Genomic DNA, 21,931 nt, shown 5'->3' with positions numbered 1-21,931 from the left:
TGCTTTCGTGCGAACAAGGTATTCTTGTTCTCAGCTAGAATACAGAATGTCTTTTATCACTTAGGAGCCGTGCGAAATGATAGTCTCATGTACGGTTCAAAAATGGATCGTGTGATCTAAATTCCATGAACTAAAATGCATACCAAACATTTTTTTTCCAGTCTAAGAACATGTTGTTTTTGACCTAGAATACATACCAAATAGAGCATTAATATTCGTACATATTGCACAGAAGAGCCTTTTCTTCCTCAAGTTGGTGATAATGCAATACTGGAATGCGTAATCGGTGACAGAAGCGGCCAATACTAATTAGATCGGAATCGGCATGAATCAATTTGAAGAAGTCTTAGAATCGGCTTATTCAAGGAATATTCCAACAATTCTAGTGTTTTTATCAAGGAATCGGCCGTATTGGATTGTCAGAAATCAGGATCGATGACCTTCAATTCCGATTTGAGTCAAACGATTCATAATCTGATTCACCACTTCTTGAAACCTTTGTTTTTTTTGGTATTGTTTTGGAATCTTGAGTATCCTTCATAGCGTAACTTCCATGGTTTTTCTTCCCATAGGGCAAAAATTTTCCTTCGGTAGTGGAGGACAAAGAATCTCCTCATCATTGGTGATCAAGGATCAAGAACTCGGGTTTCGACCTGGTTGAAATTGAGTTTTGGTCGAAACCAACCAAAACTAGGTCGAAACCTGGTACTTTCTCCCATACATTGGGAAACCTTGGTTGGAGGGGTTTCTGTAGAAACTACCGAGTTGGAGTAGTTCTGTCGAAACCAAGTCGCGATATGCCTTTTTCGGTTTAGATAATGTATTATATAGGCCTGGTTCAAGGTGGTTCAACTTGGTCGAAACATGATCGAAACTAGTCAAAACCACCAATACATGATCAAACCCTGCAACTCATCTCGAAAACCTGCGAAACTGAGATATCTAGGTGGTTCCAACAGGTTTCGACTGAGTTCTTGATCCATGTTGGTGATATGACCATGTGTCCATCATAAAACTCCCATCTCTATTGTTTAAAGTCGAAACTAACCCTCTTTTTTTAGGGGAAAAAATCCTCTGTAGTGCTGGCCTGAAAGCTCAACACATGGAAGATGTGACATTCAACGGTGCCAAGCTTGACAAGAAAGAAAAGAAAAACATACTGTCATGCATCAAGCTCGCACCATTGGATAAAACTTCTTCCACATGTCGAGCTCTCAAGGCCACACTGCAGTGCACCACCAGATGCCGCACTGCAGGGGATTTTAATCCCCTTTTGGGCATCCAATAGTACCGAAGCTTATGATCAATGAATTCTTCGTTCACCATGGGCGCGGTGAAAGAAAACTTGGTTTTTGTTTTGTTTTGTTTGATTAACCAATCTTTGAAAGACAAAAGGTAAGATATCGACTTCTCTCCTACCGCAATGAGAAAAAAAGTACTAATCTTAAGGAATAACGTCATTTTCATTAGCAACATTCCCTCTAATTTTATATAGATGTCCTTGGACTTTAATCATAAAAGAGAAAAAGAAGAGGTTGGACTTCGGATGCTTGAGCCTTGAGGAGAAAAACATCATTTTTTAGAATTGGTATCTTTTGAGGCTCGACGAAGGCGGGTCAAAGTTGGATTTTTTAGGCCTTGAGTCAGGGTTGGGCCAGGCCTAGGCCCAACTAAGGGGACTTAAGGTTGGGTTGGGGTTTTAAAATTTCGACGTAATCCGACCTTGTTGTAGTTCTATTCACACACAATGCATACAAGGAGTTACATGGTTCTACAAGATTACCTATGTCCACGGTGAGATGAGACTTGCTTCACTATCAACGTAGAACAGGGTTACAACCTCACATCTCTCTCAAATTTATTATAGAGAAAGAAACATTGCTACACTATATATAGTGAAACCTTATACAGACAATTTATCGAAATATTCATATAACCCTAAAAAGATTTCTCAGGGGATTGTCACCCCTGAACCCCCAGCATAGACCCGCCAATTCGTTAAGACCCCACCAATAACAAAATTTACGTGTAAGGTAGGCCAATTCCTTCAGACCTCAAGACCTATAACCTCTTAACGACCCTTTGGAATCAGCTCAATTATACAAGCAACGGAATACAAGAGACCATACATTCATACTAAAAAGACCACGAAACCAAAATGTAAGTAGAAAATAAAAATGTTCTTAAGGAAATAAGATCATAATGGAGGATGATTATGGGCAATGACCACGAAGCCAAACAGACCTTTAAGGCCTATGGTGCAAGGCCGAATTTTGTTAGTACGTTAGCCGTTAGCGTATTTTACTCCAAAAACACATTCTTTTCTTTTTTTTGGTAAAGAAAACACATTCTTAGTGACACTGTAACTACTTGAGAATAATTTTTCATTTTTTTGTTTTAAATTTTTAATTGTTCAACAACCTTCGTTCATGGCATATCAAGCAATACTGTTGCACTTTCGAGGACATTATCGTAATATCAAGAGATACCACAATACGAGTAATTTGTACAGCTTAATATATATTGGTCTTTTATCCATCGTCGGCCTCTGGACTCTGGAGTCTGTCTGAAACCTTTACGGGTTGTTACCGGCAAATTCGGTTCTTATTTGACTAAACTACCCTTCACACTGTCTTTGTATTGGAATTACATTGACTTTCCGCCGTTTCAAGGTTTCTGGTCGGAAATTGGAATCCAAGAAAACGCCTTTCTTTCTCTATCTGAGGAGTCTCTGTCATATTTTAGTTTTTCTAAAGTGAATTTATTTAATATATAGTTTTTTCCGCCATTAAAGGAGCTCTCACTGGTATTTGAAGTCACTGTTTGAGTTCTGGTACTCACTTTTCCTTACTGGAGGAAAAGGCAACTCTTCCGGACTCGCTTCCGGGAAAGCGAAATTTCCAGTTTTGGATCTATGAACTGAAGAAGAAGAAGAAGACTAAAGTTCTTTCTCTTTTTTGTGTTTTTGTTTTGTTTCTTTCTTCTTTTTATGATTTTTGGATTGTATATTGACGGTCTCAGATCTCCATTAGTGTTTGTTGTATTTCTCTATAAATAAATCTTAGCGTTTTTTTACGCACTCCAAGCTGCGGCGTTGGTGTTTGGCACGATGAAGTCGACAACTCGGCTTGATTCTGTGGTGTTTCAGCTCACTCCTACTCGAACCAGGTAATTTCTCTCGATCAGAGATTACTCTGGCTTCTCTTGATTTGTTTGAGTTAGTTAACCAGTCATTGGAGGAATCAGAAGAGTTTTAGGGTCTTAAAATCGCAAGTTTTTGTCGGTCCTGCTCCGTCATTTGATCGGAAAATGCTCGTCTGCCCCTGTTTTTTGGTTTGAATTTTTTGAGGTGTTATGAATCTGTGTAAACTGAATCAATAGTAAGTATAGTGTCACTTGTAGTTCTTATTCTTTTTATATATATATTTTTTTATGAAATCTTGCGTCGTGTTAATTTATTGTTATTCAGGTTCGAGTGAATCATACGTTTTCCTGAATGTTTATTTCTTTTTTGCTTTTCTATTTATGGTGTTTTTCCGCCCTTCAAGTCACAGCTCTGTTCTGATGTGTGCGTAGGAACATGTAAAGGAAAAACAGAACATCATGAATAGTTGGAATTGCTGATCAAATTTTTAATCTAACTAACTGCAGAACAGAATTGCATTTGAGAATTGGACTTTGGGAGATCATGAACCTTTTCGTTTTCAAGTACGATTTGAAAATGTTTTTGGTTTTGCTAGTAAAATGAATTGTGTGTTGCAATGCACCTGTTCTGAACGGCCTTATCCATTTTGCAAAGGAAAAAAAGACACTTTCAGTTGGTGTTTGGCTTCAGATATATATATTTTTATATAAACTCTGGTTGCACTCTTGTTGTTTTCCCTTCCAATACTGTAAGCTACTACTTTTTAATAAATGCATTTATGTATGAAAAATTTGGTCTTGTTTTCATTGATTTTAAAGCTTCCGATTTCACATGATGCACTTTAATGTCGTTTCAGCAATGTCAAATTCATCAGGATGTGGTTTTTTTTTATCCACTAGGGTCAGTTCTAATGAAAGCCTACTGTTTCCTTTTTATCAGGTTTGATTTGGTCATCATTGCCAATGGGAAGGCGGAGAAAATTGCCTCAGGGTTGCTGAACCCATTTCTTGCCCACTTGAAGACAGCCCAAGAACAGATGGCTAAGGGAGGTTACTCAATTACACTTGAACCAAATTCTGGGAGTGATGCAACATGGTTCTCAAATGGCACCGTAGAGAGGTGAGTCAGATGGTATTTCATCAACAATATGATTCGTTCATTTCTTACATGGTTCAGTAACTCATAATTGGAATTTAACGACTGGACCAGTAAATTGATTTGATTGAGGACGGGTAACTGGATGCTTGGCCAATTTTCTTGAAAACTCAACCAAGTTAAAGTAGATATCTAGGGATTGATGATCAATCCAGTTGTTGCATTCTGTCTGTAGTTCTCTCTGAATGTATATTGCAGAGAAGAAATTTCTATGAAATTGAGCAGGTTTGTTTTTTTTTTTTTTGGGGGGGGGGGGAGGAGGGGGCATTAGTTCCGGTTATCTGAGTACTGTTTTTGTTGAGTTGGTTTGAGATGAATTGTACTGAACTTTGCTTGTAAGAGATCTGACATGAGCAATATTACTTGGCTCTTTCGTGGTAATGTTTTTGAACTTTCTGTAGGATTCGAAAATGTTTAAAAGAGGTATTTGGAAGGATAAAGAATCTCCTAGGATCAAAAGGAATCTATGCCATTTACAAAATATGAGAATCAAAAGAGTGTTTATGGAGTATCTCTAGGATCCGTGGATTAATAACTGTTACTTTTCTGGGTCCCACTCACTTTGTTGACTTCTTTTGTTTTTCTTTTATTTTCAAAGCCTCCAATCTGGGAGACTGGCAGTGTCTGATGGAACTTCAGAAAATTAAGCTCCCAATATGAAAATCACCATCTGTGAAAATTCAAACAAGTTAAAGCTTTGTCCTGCTTGTCAACCTTTTACCCTTTGGATGGAAACACAATTTAGATAAAAAAAAAATTTTGATTTTCTTGATTTGGTGATATTATGAATGCAAAAATATACTTTGTTTGCTATCATTTCATCCTTTTCTTGAAATGCCAAATAGTTGGGAGGGAGGACAAATTTTTAAAACAGGCTCCTGCTTGAACTTGTAATTAGTCATCCCTACTTTCCAATACATCATTAGATTCCCAAGGAAATTCAAGAAATATAACAACGTTATGGCTTGGTTTGGTGCTGTACACTGGTATTTAATATCTGATTATTAGCTGATGGATATATTATATGTTTCTTGTATGTTTTTATTGATTATTGATCCAATGTTGAGCTCGCTGCGCCATCAGGTGGGTACTCTTGGTTGCAAGTGGTGAGGTTGCCATTCAGTATCACTTGTCCATGAAAGGAATTACTTTGCTGATTCTTCTAAGTAGAGCATGACATATCGGACTAATATATGTTGTAACTCAGGTTTGTCCGGTTCGTGAGCAATCCGGAAGTCTTGGAACGAGTGAATACCATAGAATCAGAGATCTTACAGATTGAGGAGGCGATTGCCATTCAGGGTAACGAGAATCTAGAATTGAGCACTGTAAGTAAATAGTAAACATACATTTCATTATTGCATGATCTATGTGCTTAAGTGCTTTAGAAATTGTCAATTTCATCTTTTCCTCGTGCTGCAGGTTGAAGACCATCAAACCAGATCTGTGGAAAGCATTGAAGGTATTCTATTTGTTTCTGGATTCACAATCTTTCAGCTGTCTATGACTGAGATTATTCACTGAAATTTTCTTATTATTTTTCTTCCCACTTTTTCCATATTTGATTTACCAATTCCTGTTTTTTGCTGTATGTAGTTCATAAAAAATAACCTTTGATTTTGAGTTTTCCTATGGATTTTCTCCACCTTTTTTACTGGGAAAGCTGATTTAAAGAATTTATTTGCATTATCATTCTTTGTCATAACGTGTGCTTTTTGGACAGGTAGCAAGCCTGTACATGATGTCGATGCGGAGAAAGCGATAATCCTATACCAGGTATTTTGCATTCCATATGCCTCATTAGACAAAGAAACTCTTGGTAAATTTACTGAAGCTAGTTTTCTGTGTACTATGGCAGCCCGGGTCACATCCACCTGAATCAAATGGATCCACCATGCAGGAGGAAAATTCAAAGTATGGCAGCCTGAGTCTTATGTGGTGCTTGCAATTTCACCTGATGAAACTTTTTCATTCTCCAATTTCTTGAATGTGCTGAACCATAGATAGTGATAGTTTTTTATGTCATTAATATAGGCCATGGGCAATACATATATTTGAGTGGAAATGATCCGGTAACTAAATTTTCTGGGCTACATAACCACATCCTTTTTGTTCCCCTTCTCTCTACACTTAATCCTTATATGAGATATAATTATTTCAAAAAGCATTATTGCACAAATGTTTCTTTGTCATTTTGTCTTGAATCCATGTTTCACACCCCCTCCCCAATTGCACATGTCTAATTTAAAAAGAACAAGAAGCAGTTACATATACAAAAGAATGGTATGATAGGGTAGTACACCCTTAAATAATATGTTCACTATTTGCACATACATAACAGTCATGCTATTGTGTATATATAAATAAAGGTAAAAGTTTTTAAGTATGGCAACCTCAGAGTTTCTCTATTCCCGCACCAAGTTTTGCCACATGGAAGGTTGATGTGGCAATTTTTTTGGATATCGAGGAAATGGTTTAGATTGACCATATGCCAAATTTAACTCAAATTCAATCATATACCAATCCATGTATTTGCATATTTCCTTGTAGTTTCATCTGTCCATATCTTTTTAGAAAAGCTTCATTTTTCCACTGGAATTTTCAGAGCTTTATTTCCCCGCTTGGCCAACACCATTTTGGCTGAAACTTGACAGGTGAGCATGGGCATTTGAGGACTACCTGTCCTAAAAATTGCAGATTTATCCACTGCCACATGGCAAATAATGGTGCCGGACTAAAGAAATTCTCTAGTCTTTCCAGACTAGAAAACCTTTTCAAAAGAAAAAAAAAATGTGTACAGTATATTTGTGTTGTCTTAGTTGTCATGGTGGCAAGGCGAGATTAGGCGGTGGCCAGGTGCTTTGTTGCCTTGGTGCCTAGGCGATCAAGTCATGTTGTATAAAGAGGGTTAGTTTTACTTTTATAGGCGGACTTATGTGTAAAATAATGAATTCTTTCCCTTTTATCTATAAATATGAGAGGGTCTTCTTATTCTTCTCGATGGCAGTGGATGGTGGTGGAAGTGGCTGCCGCTGCAACCTTTCCGGCAGTAGTGGCAGCTGCTACTGCTTCTTCTCCCCATTATCTTATTTTTCTTCTTATTTTTTGCCTTAAAACAATATGACAACCGGTTGCCTAGGCAACACCTCGACAATTATGGTAGCTATATTCTGTGATATTTATATCAGGCGTTAAGATAATTCTCATCAACTGTGGCTGCTGTCCACATTCTTTGGGGGATTGTCTGATTTGATTTGTGTTATTCTTGTCAGAGTCAAGCTCCTGAAAGTACTGGAGACTCGCAAAACTGTGCTGCAGAAAGAACAAGGCATGGCCTTTGCACGTGCTGTAGCTGCAGGTTTTGACATGGACCACATGTCACCTTTGATATCATTTGCGGAGTGCTTTGGGGCGACACGGTTGATGTGAGCAGTATTCTATGATACTGACCATTTCTTTAGAAAGTTTTGTTGATGTCAGATTGCCATCCAGTTTGCTGATTGTCAACTATTGACAATATTTTGTTTTGAAATTTATCCCTGATGAATTCAGTTTCTCCTTGTCATAGGGAAGCATGCATAAGGTTTATGGAGTTATGGAAGGAGAAGCATGAAACTGGTCAATGGCTTGAAATTGAAGCAGCTGAAGCAATGTCTAACCGATCAGACCTGTCTTCCATGAATACCTCTGGCATTATGCTTCCCAGTGAGATCAAGAAACAAAAGGAATTTAGTGAAGCATGGCCTGAATCCCGTGGTGAGTTGGGCTTAGAAAGCAATGGGAAAGCAAATGGTGCTGATGCAGATATGAGTTCACATCAAAATGGAGGTAGGTTTAGTTTATGGCCAAGGAATTTTTCTTTCTAACGCAGCTTATGGATAGAATATTAGTGTGCATTTTGCAAAATTAATTAAGGATCAATAACAAGGAAGTAAATCCCAACTCTACAGAGTATGCCAGTCTGCAGCGATTACCATGCCAAAACCATCAACCAGATAGGAGAATGATTTATTGTGCACGAGGCTTCCGCCACTGCGGGGTCTAGGGTGTAGGTCATAAAACCATCCAGACAGACAGACACACACACGCACACACACACATACACACATACACAGAGGGTGTACCCAGTGCATGAGGCTCCCGCCACTTCGGGGTATAGGGAGTGTCATAAAATCATTCCCAACTTTCTATCAATTATATTTCTTGAATGTAGAAGGAAAGCTGTTTTGTTTAAGGAAAGTATCAGTTGGTCCTAATGCAATAGTTCCGTAACCAGCTCTGCAGATGAGCCTTTTATTTTGTATGTTCTTTCTCATAAATGACCAGTACCTTCTTTTTTGCGTCAATTGAATTTTAAGTTTTCTTCACTGTTTCATCAAGCACAGATAAAAAGGGTCACATGGATCCACAATTTCCATTGGGCCACCATGAATATTTTCAAGGACAATTCCAGCATCCTATGTTCCCTCAATGGCCTATTCATTCTCCACCTGGTGCTCCACCAGTCTTCCAAGGATATCCCATGCAAGGCATGCCTTACTATCAGAGTTATCCAGGAAATGGCCCATTTTTCCCACCACCCTATCCTCCTCCAGTGGAGGATTCTAGATTCAATGCTGCACAAAGGATGGGACAGAAAAGGCATTCCATGGACAGTAAAGATAGCAACACTGAATCAGAGAGGGAGATGGGTGCCTCTTATAAACAATCACCGGATGGCTCGGAGTTGGAGAAGGAAGGTTCTCGATTTCGAGAACCACGAAGAAAGGCTGGTCGATCAGATAAAAGACAGTCAGGCATGGTTGTCATTCGGAACATCAATTATGTTACATCAAACAGACAGAATTCATCAGAAAGTGAATCGAATTCAGCTTCTGATCCTGAAACCGATGAAGAACCTGAGGATGTACAAATTGATGCTCAGGATGAGAAGCATAAGAATCGTACAAGATCTTCAAAAAGTAAAGGAAGCCACACAAAATCGAATGATACTCGGGATTCATATGATAAGGATGAGACAGTGTATGGACAGGGAGCAGATGGTGGACACTGGCAAGCATTTCAGAACTGTTTACTGAGAGATGATAATGAAAATACATATGTGGGCAATGAAGGCATATTTGCTATGGAAAAAGAGTCAAAAGTTAGGAGAAGGCAAAATACAGTTGGAGATCCTATAGTTCCTCATGGACGAGATTCAAGAGAAGTTCAAGAAGGGAGGATGACCGAATTTGATACAATCAGTGCCAAGCTGTCCCGCATGTTGAAGTTAGAAAATGAGGAGTTGCTACTCTCTAAAGGACAGTTACCTGGTGGAGGAACCAGAGATGGTCAAGTGGATGTACAGTTGACAGAGATTGAAGGTGGAAGGCGGCCATATAGAAGGACTTCTGATGATGATTTCATGATATATGGACGAGAAAATCATTCAGGGGTTACAAAGTCTTTCTCAGATCCACTGACTGGTAATGAATTTGGGCATCCAGCAAATAACTCGGACAGGAGCTCATCACATAATGTAACTGATGAATCCTTTATAGTTCCTCTCAGGGCAAATTCAGCAGATCAGGTTGGAACTGATAGCAGAATGGCAATGGATATTGGTTCTGAGCTACCATCTGCACTCCAGAAGACAGAAAACTCATCTGGTAGGATTATGGCCCAACTCAGCTATGAGCCAGATGATTTGAGCTTGATGCCAGAACGTGGGACAGAGAGGGAAACTATTGGTTATGACCCTGCAGTTGACTATGAAATGCAGGTGCATACCGAAGATGTCACAGTAAAGAACAGAAACAAGGAAGAGAATGTGACTAAGGTTGGTTCAAAGAAGTCAGACAAGGATAAGAATTCCAAAGTAATAAGAGATGGTTTGGATAAGAGGAAGATTGAAGCAGCAATGAGGAAAGGGAAGCCATCAAAATTGAGTCCTTTGATTGAAGCACAAGCACGTGCTGAAAGACTAAGGTCCTTCAAAGCTGACCTTCAGAAAGTGAAGAAAGAGAAGGTATTTTTCTTCTTGTTCATTTTCAACCAATGCCGAACAAATTGACTATGTTTTTCAAAATGTATTCTACAATTTCCAATTGCACATTTGCCCAAATAAGTGGCTATAATCCTGTTTACAGCCATTTTCGGCTAGTTTTGTTTGACTACCTATGGCGCTTCTTTGTTGGGAAATTTCAGGAAGAGGAAGAGGCACAGAGGTTGGAAGCTTTGAAGAGAGAGAGGCAAAAGAGAATCGCAGCACGAGGAAGTTCTGGCCCTGTTCCATCGCCATTATCCTCTCAGCAGTCCAGATCACGGTTGCCTATGAAACTGTCCCCAAGTGCTCAGAAATCAAAGTTCAGTGACTCGGACCCTGCACCAGCATCACCTCTACAAAGGTTGCCTATCAGAGCTGCTTCTATTGGTTCCAGTGATTCTCAGAAAATCACTAAAATCAGTAGATTAAATAGTGGTCCTCTAGGGGGAAATGGGTTAAGCCAGTCACTGTCATCATTACCTGAGCAGAAAAAAGAGATTGATGGCATCACCCCTGAATCGAAGACAACTACAATGAGAACAAGGAGATTATCAGACCATAAAACAAGCAACGGTCATCATGTTTCTTCAGTAAAGTCACGAAGTGCTGAGCCAGTATCAAAGCCAAAATTATCGAATGGGCCTGAGATCAAGAAGATCTCTGCAATTATGAGCCTTGACAGAACTAAGGCTGCAACTCTTCCGGAACTCAAGATTAGAACCTCAAAAGGGCCTTCAGTCGTTGACCAGAATAAATCAGCAGCAAAAGAAGCAAAACAAAAAACAAATCTAAACAAATCTTCTGTATCTTCAGAAGACATCAAACTGAGGAGCAATGATAAAACTGTGCATAGTAGCAGCGGAGATGAAAACCCAATTATTGAGAAGACTGTTGTGATGCTTGAACCTGAGGTACCCCCCATTTCTGTTGCACATTCATCTGAAGAGAGCATGGAAACAAAAAGGGGACCATATGATGAAGATAAAGCAGGAGCGAAGACAGAGGTGGTTTCAGAGTATGCTGCCATCCGTGCCCCAGTGTCACCACTTAATAGAGATTCCAGTGAATGTCACTTAGACGAGAGGCCAGGTTTTTCTGAGGTAAGCTCATGAAACATGCAGCCAAATTACTTTAATCCTTGCTTTATTTATATGATCATTTCAAAATCTACATCTACTTTGAACGCATTTCTCTTTGTCGTAGCAATCACCTAACTTATGATACCGTGGCACATTTATATTTAAAATATTCCCATAGTGTAGAAAGAAAATTAGATACCTTTATTTCTTCAAAATATAATATAGTGAGTTCACAGATTTTGCTATTCCTGAACTGTGAAACATACAACAGACAACATCATTCTTGAAACTATAATCCAACTGTTGTGTTGGCCGCATGGACCTGTAATGCTGTCCCATTCTTTCTACGGTCATGCCATTGTGCAAAACAGAAACTTCTCTTTGCCAAGAAAATATATATTTTTTTCTTTTTATTTATTTACATCGCGGGGGGGGGGGGGAGGGGGTGCAGGGAGATTCAGTCTTATATGCAAATCCGGTTAGGTTTAATGTTGTCTCAATAAGATAGTACATTCCTTGCTTATGTTTGGATCTTTCACATGGATAAGAGAATAACTACCTCTTACTTACAGAGATTGGTGGTATTTATGCTTAGTAGCTTAGAATGAATCAATCATACTGTCCAAATGAGCCTGTGTCCTATTCAAGGTATGCCAGTTTCAAACCCAATATTTATTATTTGAGAATTAAATAAAAGGCTATGTGTCCTCTAGTCTAGATGTTAGATTGATATGGACCTGTTGAACCTTGTGTGAGGAAGTTTGGCAACCACTCTAAAAATTGCATTCTTATTCCATGGCTTGGTATGACATGTAATTTCTATATTGTCTGAACCTAGTCATATTACTCTTCGGTGCTCAGGTGACAAAAGACTATGGAATGGAGGAATTAACAAAGGTTTCAAGTATCAGTATTGCTGAAAATCCATATCAGGTCCCGTATGCTCGAGCTTCATCATTGGAAGATCCATGCACTACAAATTTGGAGTTCAGCAAAGCTTCAGCAACAACTTCAGCGATGGGAGCAATAAGCACAGAGACTACCAAGGCTCATGTATCTGGTTTGACAGTCCTAAACTCTTCAGGAAAAAATCCAGAAGCCTTGGAGAAGCCTCGGAATAAGGAATCTAAAGGGTTTAAAAGGCTGCTGATGTTTGGGAGGAAAAACCACAGTTCAACTGCCGCTGAGTGCAACATGGAATCAGATAAATATAGTGTAGATGGCTCTGAGGCTGAACATGATCCATCAACTGCTGCTTCTGATGAAGGTATGTATACTTCATTGCCTTTATCTGACTAAGAGGACTGGAAAACGTTGTCAATGAATTTTTTCACTTTCCAACTTTTTCCAACTTTAGCATCTTCTGTGCTAAGTTGCAAGAGCAAGTGAATGTCAAATGTTGGAAGTTACAAAAATCTTAGATGATTTGAGCTCTACTGGGAAAAGCCTATACACAGACTAATTAATTCTATCTTAACAAAACCTTATCTCAGCTTCTAATTGGGGGGTGGGGGGGGTGTCTTAATCTAATCAGTTTGTGGAATGCTGAACTCAACTTGTGTGGCAGTCTTATGATTGCTGAGTTCAGTCAAAGGAAAGTTCATCAAATTTAAGCAGAGCTGTGATGTAGTGGTTGGTTTTATTGGAACTCAGCCAAGTCATACTGAGTTGTTGCAAAGAGTAGAACAGGGGAACAACCTCACTATAGGGTAAAATACCTTATAATTTTAACTAAGCCATCATCACTAATGGAATTATCTCACTAGTTGATGCCTACAACTTAACTCACATCAGATGGTTCAACATCTGCCAGCTGAATTGTATCTTGGCCTATTCAACTTCATTTAATCCTCAACTCATTATCCCCCTTACTAAGCTTTGGCTTTTAAGACTTATTCATCAATTCGACGTATCCATTTAGGAAGTCAGTAAAATTGACTTAGTGATGAGATTGACATTCTAAAAGTTGTATTAGTTTCATCTTCTGTCATCGGTGCAATCTATGAGCTGACACTTCAATTTTTTATATTTCTAGCCAATATGCTGAAGAATCTCATCTCTCAAGACGAAACACCAAAGGCAGTCACTACTCCACAGAAGGGTGAGAACCGTTTTACATTTTATATGCCTAATAAATTGGTCTGTGTATTTATATTTAATAGATAAAAAAAAGTTTTTTGTTTTAATTAATTGAATTGGAGTTTGGCATAACAACTCTTCTTTTTTATTTTTCCTTGCAACAGTTTCTAGACCATTCTCTTTGTTGTCACCATTTCGAAGCAAGAACAGTGCAAAGAAGCTGACAACATGATGAGAAGATGTCAGAAGATATTAAGGCGGCGAGGCAGATTGAGTGTGTTTCTTTTGCCCTTTTTTTTTATAAATTGCATCAGCCTAATAACCCCCTAAGAAAAAATGTAGTTATAGATAAATTTGATTGATTTTACATGTATTGCTGAAAAACTGGGTATTTTGTCCATTCGAGTCCGTGAATGCCCAAGTGTGAATTGTTCTGCTGCTTGTCTATTGGTTGTTTTGGTCCCCATGAACAGTACTTTGTACTTGGTCTGTGAATCTCATCTTGCGCAATTGTTAATTACTCTGGCGAATTACGTTGCTCATGTGTTAAGGATCAGGTTCTGGTGGATTAACCTCTTGCCTGGTTAAATTAAAAGATTGAACGATAGTGATTTCGTATGCCCATCAGCTAAAACAATTGGATTGGAATTTAACATTGGTTAAATGGATCAAGGGTCTACAGGCTTGATTGTATGGACAGAGAAAAGTTTTTGAGCTATGGTATTTGCCTAGGGTTTATGCCATTGAGCCTGAGTCAATTGTGAGTCTGAAGATTAAGAAATCCCAATCCAGTGATGTCTAGGTTGAATTCACGAAATTCATTAATTTTTTTAATGGAAACATTTAAGTCACATGTTGGTATATAAAAATGAACCCAATTAATGATTTGACAAACTTAATTGGGATATGTTCATATACCCCAACAAAGAATCTAGAAAAAAAGGGTTAAATTTAGAAACAGAGAACAACACATTATAACCTTCAAGGTGAGAGTTCATTCAGCTGTTCTGAGTCAACAAATGAGATTTGAGCTCCTGGTTGGAGGAGAGTTCTACCTGTGGTTGTGTCAATAACAATTAACAAGATAGCTGTTTGCAGCTTTTTTCTGTCCTTTTTAGCAATGTTCAAAGCACAATATTACCCTGGGAATTCCAATAAACTGGACCACACTCTTTTTAGAACAACTACAGTTGGAGGCATGTCAAATACTTTTAACATTTAAATTCTGGTTACTTTGATTAATCAGTGTGAGTGAATTTTTTAGCTTGTAACCAAACACCTCTCCAAAAGAGAAAGGAAATGAAAAAAAAAGGGGGGGGGGGGATCAAATGTGAAATTTGGCCCCTAAACCAATCATATGGTCCACCTTGTATTTTGTAAATTCTTATATTTATTTGGGTTTTATTTTAAATATCGTAATGCGGCCAAGTTGGAGTTGCTTCAAAGCCACAAACTTTATACATAAGGGGAGGGTGAGCCTACCTCTCTCCGAAATTTGGCATCACCTTACCTGCAACTTAGCAGATTAGGGTGCCAATACAAAATTATGGTAAGGCCACGGGCCACCTCCGGCTCGCCCAATGAAACTGATGGTGTAAACACCGAAAAATCCTCTTAAGTTATCATGTTGACATGCTGGATGGTTGAAGGCTTTGAGACCAATATTACTTTAGCCTTTGATCCAGGCTGCACCATGATTCTACACTACTATGGTTTATGGAAAGAAAAAAAAGAAAGAGTCATTTGCTCAAATAATTAGGATCACAGTAATGAAATTGATGTAACTTTGTACAGTTGATATTAGTGAGTGTTACATTTGAGACTGGATGGACTTGTTGGTGAAAGAACTACTTATTCTATCAATCAAAACGAATGACTAAACAAGATATTTTGCTTCTGCTCATTCTTGTTAAAGCCTCCCTTGCCAAGCACTCGGAAGCTTCTTGTGGATCGTCAATATGCCTAATGAGATTCACAGCTTCCTGATTATTCATAACCTAGAGATACCAGCCCACAAACATATAAACATATCATTGAAGTGACTTGTTCTCACTTACCCAAAGAAAATAGAGAAATTATGCAAAATGCGGATATGCTTTAAAATTGTTTGGTATGCATTCATGGAATGCATTCTAGCCTTCTAGGCCAAGAAAACTTTTTGAGACAGCGAAAATAAAGTTGTTTGGGATGCATTCTTGTTTATTTATGTAACCATTATGGAACACGCTATCTAGTCTAGAACGAGAATAGCCCGTGCCAAACGGCATTCTCAATTCTACATTCTTAGCATGCATTTCTAAGAATGCATACCCTACACAGAATACATGTTTCTCTACCCGTGATTAGAGAAGAAAAATAATGCATAAATGGAAATTAAGTCCATCTATCTCCCCCATGGTTCAAATGGTATGACCACCATTGGAAATATATGAATAAGTAGTCTTGGTCTTTCAGTTTGAAGCTGAAAGTATTCTGGTTCAGGGGGTTTGGGGAGTTATCACAATGAGAAATTTTGAAGTGTTAGGCATCTCTCAGCACTGACAATCTCACATCCTTTGGTGTATAATTTTATCTTCAGAAAATGTAGACTTTCTGTTTAGACAAAACAACCTTGAAGCTTCCCACCCCAAAACAAATGCCAATGAAACATTACTTCCATTAGTGAGGTGATTGCATGAAAAGTTGGGTATTACAATTATGTTTTTCTACACAACTTTTAAGTATTCAGTGCAAGGCTTCTGCGTACTGGGTCTAGGGAGAATCATAATGTACGCAACCTTACCCCTGCTTTCACAGAGAGGCTGTTTCCAGACTCGAACCCGATGGAACAATGGAACAACCTTACCGTTGCACCAAGACCCACCCTCAAACTAATTATAGTGCTTAGAAACAATGCTTGATGTAATAATGCCAATTAAATTGATGGATTGCTTGTACCTCCCATATGCCATTGCTTGCCAGAATAAGAAACTCTGCATCAGAGTCAATCTTCTCAACACCAACAACTGGTTCAGAGGTAGAAGGTTTACTACCAGTATTGCCAGTTTCACATGCCAATATACGTATTTTTGGCATATGCCATCCACCTAAACAAAATATATCATGCACAAAGGTAGTGAATTAGTGATCAACATGAGTAAACAAATGCACAAGAACTCTTTACTTAAAAAAGGCAAACCCAGTGCACGAGGCTCCCGCTACTTTGGGGGGGGGTCATAATGTACTCAGCCTTACCCCTACTCTCGCAGAGAAGCTGTTTCCAGACTCAAACCGATGACCACTTGGTCACAATGGAATAACCTTTACCGTTGCACCAAGACCCACCCTCACAAGTACTCTCTACTTACTAAGCACAAATAAAGTGGGGTTCTTAACAGGTTGGGCTGGTTCAGGACTTGGCCTTCACCCAAATACTTAAGCATTTTAAAGGCCAAAGAATGGTATTGTCCTGACTCCAATACAAATTCCAGCTCAAGTTCTCAAGGGTTTGGCTCATTTACACCCTTCTGTGAAAATAAGGGGGAAAACAGTGCTACAGTTCTGCTATAAGAATTATATCAATATCAGGGATGAAGAGAGAATATATATCAGGTAACATCAACAGATGCTGGGTTTCAACTTGTGACTTAACCAGTCTGCACAAACATTGAGAAAATTATGGAACAAATGTTAATAGCTGTTATGTTATAGAAAATAGTGAATTACCTGAAAGGAGATTAAGAGACCAATTTCTCTTAGCCCTGCGATTGTACCTTTTGCCTACCAGATTAGCCACACCATCTCTACATATAATAGCTCTATAGTCAGACATGTTTGCTGCCACCACCTTCTCTCCATTCATCACAATGGCATGTGTGGAACCCATTTTTCTTGTTCTCTCATTCTCACTCTCTCCCTCATCTAGTTGTGTTCTTGTTGAAAGATATGCTTTTTTCATTGTCTCCTTGGTCTTCCTCCTAAATTGAGACTACAAAACAAATACTGAAAAGTTGATGAGCCATGTTTACAATGTAAAGGGTTAGTAGGATGCACCAGTTTAATTTGCTGAAAAAGTCATTCTCTTCCACTCATAAGTACCTCATTGAGTTTCTTATCAAACAGATGGGACTGCAAGTATCCAGTAACTTCATTACCCATCTGAGCATCAAAGACTCCAAACATCCACACTTCTTGATCCTGGATTTGCTCTCTTTGTATCAAAACAGAGTCAGAATCCAAGTCCCCTGATCCACCACCTCTCAATGATCTATCCTCAATAACATGGAACCCATGTGTGATGGGTGTCATCCATGAATGTTTCTGTGAACCCTTTCTTTTACTTCTCTCCACATTTCCTGTGAGAAACCGAGTCACCGCGAATGCCTACTCGATACAGCACACACACCTCATTGAAACACATTCAGTACATCAAGAATAATGTGTATCTGCTTGCAATCTATTAGTTCTCAAGACTTGCATCATTTAGGCTGATAATCCATTTTTTGGACAATTTAAAATTAGCCTTCCTTTTGCTATAATTTAATTCAGACTTCACCATTTAGAGGCAATGAAGATGAATGCAAAACAAGAACATATGCAAAGAAATGGGTCAAAAGAGAATACTTAATTCATCTGTACAAATGCATGAACCGTTTAATAACCCCCTCCCTATATAGTAAACTTTGAGGGAAGGGAAGCTTTTATCAGATACAAGCTGGAGAACTCATGGATTAAACTGATTCCTGGCTCTGGTTTACATGTGAATTGATCTCAGCAGACATGGAGATTTCAGAATCAGAAGTTTCTCCATCAATCAAGAACACCCCCACCCCCCCAAAAAATAAAAAAAAAATGAAATAAAAGCAACAAATATATAGTTACCTTGAACTTGCTTTGAAGATCTTTTAGACCCATCTTATGAATTTAGCATAGATTTCCTCAAAGCAATGAGAAGTACTTTAAAAAAGGTAGGAAGGAAACCAAGGAACCAAAGAGAGGGAGAGAGGGATATTTGAAATGGGTCCTTCACTTGTTGTCTCTCTCTGTCTGGTCTGGTTCCTCCTCTGGAGAAAGATGAGTTGTTTCAATATATATAGACTCAGTATATTCAGATTCTTCTAAAACAAAAAAGCTTAACGAAACCTATTTTTGGGTGATCGATCCATTTAATGGAGAATGGATGATAGTCTGGGTTAGATTAAATTAGATTTAACATCCGTTGGAAGATAAATAACATAAAAACGGTCATTTTCTGTTCCGTTCTTGTTAGGATTTTTAGGATTTGATGTTAATCCCAAAGATAAAGGGACTTTTACCAAATCAGTTTCCAACAGTCCTACTTAATCGACGCTTTAGACTTGAACTAAAACAAACTAATAAGAATGCTAGCATGGGTGCCCCGTTCCCTTCGATTTCGGATTCGCACTCGGATTTGGGTCTCAAAAAAAAGTGTAACTAAACGTAACGGTTACTTGATGGCGTTTACTTTTATTTCAAGTTTCAACACATGACCACTTGGATACGTTCATGCATGCATGGTTCTAAGTATTGGTATCGTATAGGACAATACATACCGGTTTTGCTAGTCACCAATACCGATACCATGCTAATACTGTATCAATAGCACGGTACAGACCAGGGGTACAATGGTCAGAAAAACTCACTTTTTAAGAAAATTCAAGGGTAATTTTATGTAATACAGTCGATCCAGGCCGATATCGTATCGATTTTGTGTGTTGCCCATACCTGTTCCAATACAGTGCACTAAAACCATGCATGCATGTGAGCGGTACCACATGATGGATGAACCTACTAAGAACCTACTAGTAGATCAGGGCAATTTTCCCTTTAATTAAAGTTTCTCAAAATTACAATAATGGCATTTCTTCTCCCTCAAGGAATAAATAATAAGGGTGTCCATCGGTTTGGTTTTGGTTTTTTGTTCCGGTTTCGGTTCAGTTCAAGATACAACATTTGAAAATCGAAATCGAACCAGAACCGAATAGGAGCATGTGTTTCTAAACAGAAATCGAACTGACACTGTTTCAATTTTTATTTGGTTCCTTATTCAGCTTTGACCCCAGTTTGTACTCCATTTGGATCCTATTTTAAGTGCTTAAGGTAAAAATTTTACATCTTTACAACATTTGAAAATTGAAATCGAACTAGAACCGAATAAGAGCATGTGTTTCCAAACCAGAATCGAACTGACACGGTTTCAATTTTTATTTGGTTCCTTATTCAGTTTTGACCCCGATTTGTACTCCGTTTGGACCCTATTTTAAGTGTTTAAGGTAAACTTTTTACATCTTTACAACAAAGAACCCCTTATTGGCTTATTTGTTAGAGCCATAATCCACTAATTTTTCCAAGCATTAAAATGGAATAAAATTGATCATCTACGTTAATTATAACATCGAAAAAAGTATATAATTTGTTCGGTTTAAAATGCATAATTCGATTTGGTTTTAACAGTTTCAATCATGAAATTGAAACCAAACTAAATCGATGAAAGATTTCAGATTTTGAAACCAAAATCGAACCGATTTCATTCGGCTCGGTTTTAAAATGGCTGGTTTAGATTCTAAATTGACACACCCTTATCAAAGATATTATAGGAAGTAGGGGTCGAATTCTGGGATCCAATCTGGCATTGGAATCAGCTAAAATCATTCTCAACCTAGAATCAGCTTTTAAATATGAAAACTCAACGATTCAGTGACCAAAACCATAGAATTATCTTCCTTGAATTTCTTACAAATTCTTCAACTATACATCTTATGGTTTCACGTGGTAGGATCATATGTTAATTTCAACTATTGGGTAGAGAGGATATGGTTTGGATTAGTCACATGTCAAATCTGAAGGCTTAATTCGATCAAATGTCTTCACTTATGTTGGCATGCACACATTTGTTGGTTTATGTATTAATATGCACCCTCTTGTTAAACTATGATTCTTAAAGTTCTATTTTGCCAGATGGCCAACTCTTGTTTAAATTAAGGGGGAAAGAACCTGAAAGGCAGTATAGCACCTGTACCCAGAAATTAGGGGTGCGAAATGATCGTCCCACCCCCATTAAAGGCAAAATTCTCATCCCTGCTGATGCTTCCACGCATACTACCATTGGCCCTTGCGCTGGCGCAAGACCAGGGAACCCTCTTCCTTAAATTAAAATATAAAATGTGAGCATTGCTTTTAAATTTTACTTATCCACAAAATTTGGGTCCATCTAAAATGCCATGTGGGAGCTATTTGGGTTTACTTAGGGGCCGTATATCAACTTTAAAAAAAAAATTGTTCTGTTGCTTTTGTGTTTTTTTGGAACAGAATTGGAACACTTACATATATTGTCTGGTTTGTTGTTATGCTTTTTTGAGATCAAGAGGGTGCACACAAAAAAATAGCTTCTTATGGCCATTTGAGAAGCAATTTGAAAGAGCTTCAAAAAAACATAAACACAAAACTTGTAAAAGAAAAGGCCCGATATTTCGGACTCTCGATCCTCCACCTCCATCGCCACCGCGACGTCCACCACTACCACCTCTATTGCCACCGTCATCACACATGTCTGATTGATACATTCAACGATTTTGCTTACGTGATTAAAATAGTGTTCTCAAATATGTGAGTAATGACAATATGTGTAGGATGACTTTTTATGTAATTTGGTACAAACAAAAGAAATACTTCTGTTGATATGTATTCTATACGGGTTATTGTTTTGTCAAAAATACTTTTTCCCAATTTTACCATATAACATTTTTTTTCTTTTATAAAAAAGTTTATTTCAAATTAACATAAACACAAAAAATGTATTTCTAACTCAAAAATACTAATTTAGAATAAAAAAGGTGGCCATACAACCCCTTAAAAGCCTTTCTTCAACGGGCTATACCATTGAAGAAAGAGAGAGTTGGTATAGCCTACGCAGCAAGTTCTAAGAATTTTTTTTTCTTAAATATAAATTTTAATGAAATTTCTTTCGTTTTCTTAGTACATCGAGCTCACGTCTAAGTAATACACGACCTACGTCATTTCTGAGAGAAAAAAAAAATCCTGATTTTATTTTGATGGGAAAAGACTAAGGACACGCCACACACCACCGGTGTATCGTAAATTAGCACCCACTGTGTCTATCTTTCTTCCCACTTAGATTCCTAGTCTATCTCTTTCCTTTTCTGTGTAATGACTCCCTTTGTCCACAAAAGGGCGTTGTAAGTGGGTGTTTCTTGCTGGCTTAGCATATACTCTTGGACTAAAAACACTCTCCCTTTATATTATATATGGAAGAATGTTCTCTGTGCCGTAGTGCAGCTTGCGCCCAGGCACATGGGCAGCCTGTGTAGGGGGCAGGGTGGTCATTGCGCCCACCCCCATGTGTTTGGGCGCAGGCTACGTTGCGGCACAGAGAACAACACCCCATTATATATATAAGTCATGTGAAATTGATTTACTATTTCACTAAGC

At 38.2% G+C, this 21,931-nt stretch overlaps 2 protein-coding genes across 2 annotated transcripts; one reads left to right on the top strand and one right to left on the bottom strand.

Moving 5' to 3' along the window:
* Nucleotides 1-2,741: 2,741 nt before the first annotated feature.
* LOC122659500 (COP1-interacting protein 7-like) lies at nt 2,742-13,978 on the top strand. Its single transcript, XM_043854604.1, has 13 exons — nt 2,742-3,168; nt 4,085-4,264; nt 5,508-5,628; nt 5,723-5,762; nt 6,024-6,076; nt 6,159-6,214; nt 7,573-7,725; nt 7,869-8,128; nt 8,686-10,307; nt 10,487-11,425; nt 12,266-12,671; nt 13,440-13,505; nt 13,648-13,978. Exons 1-13 carry the CDS (start codon nt 3,110-3,112, stop codon nt 13,713-13,715), a joined length of 4,023 nt encoding a protein of 1,340 aa, XP_043710539.1. The 5' UTR covers nt 2,742-3,109; the 3' UTR covers nt 13,716-13,978.
* A 1,325-nt stretch (nt 13,979-15,303) lies between these two features.
* On the bottom strand, nt 15,304-18,385 carry LOC122642504 (putative protein phosphatase 2C-like protein 44). The gene is made up of 5 exons (XM_043836006.1): nt 18,344-18,385; nt 17,561-17,845; nt 17,189-17,450; nt 16,421-16,569; nt 15,304-15,480 (listed from the first exon to the last, which is right to left on the bottom strand). The coding sequence occupies exons 1-5, from the start codon at nt 18,374-18,376 to the stop codon at nt 15,343-15,345; spliced, it is 867 nt and encodes a 288-aa protein (XP_043691941.1). The 5' UTR covers nt 18,377-18,385; the 3' UTR covers nt 15,304-15,342.
* Between the last annotated feature and the right edge of the window lie 3,546 nt (nt 18,386-21,931).

This window comes from Telopea speciosissima, chromosome 1 (assembly GCF_018873765.1).
Source record: "Telopea speciosissima isolate NSW1024214 ecotype Mountain lineage chromosome 1, Tspe_v1, whole genome shotgun sequence".
Taxonomy (NCBI): domain Eukaryota; kingdom Viridiplantae; phylum Streptophyta; class Magnoliopsida; order Proteales; family Proteaceae; genus Telopea; species Telopea speciosissima.
This window is presented reverse-complemented; position numbering and strand designations above follow the sequence as displayed.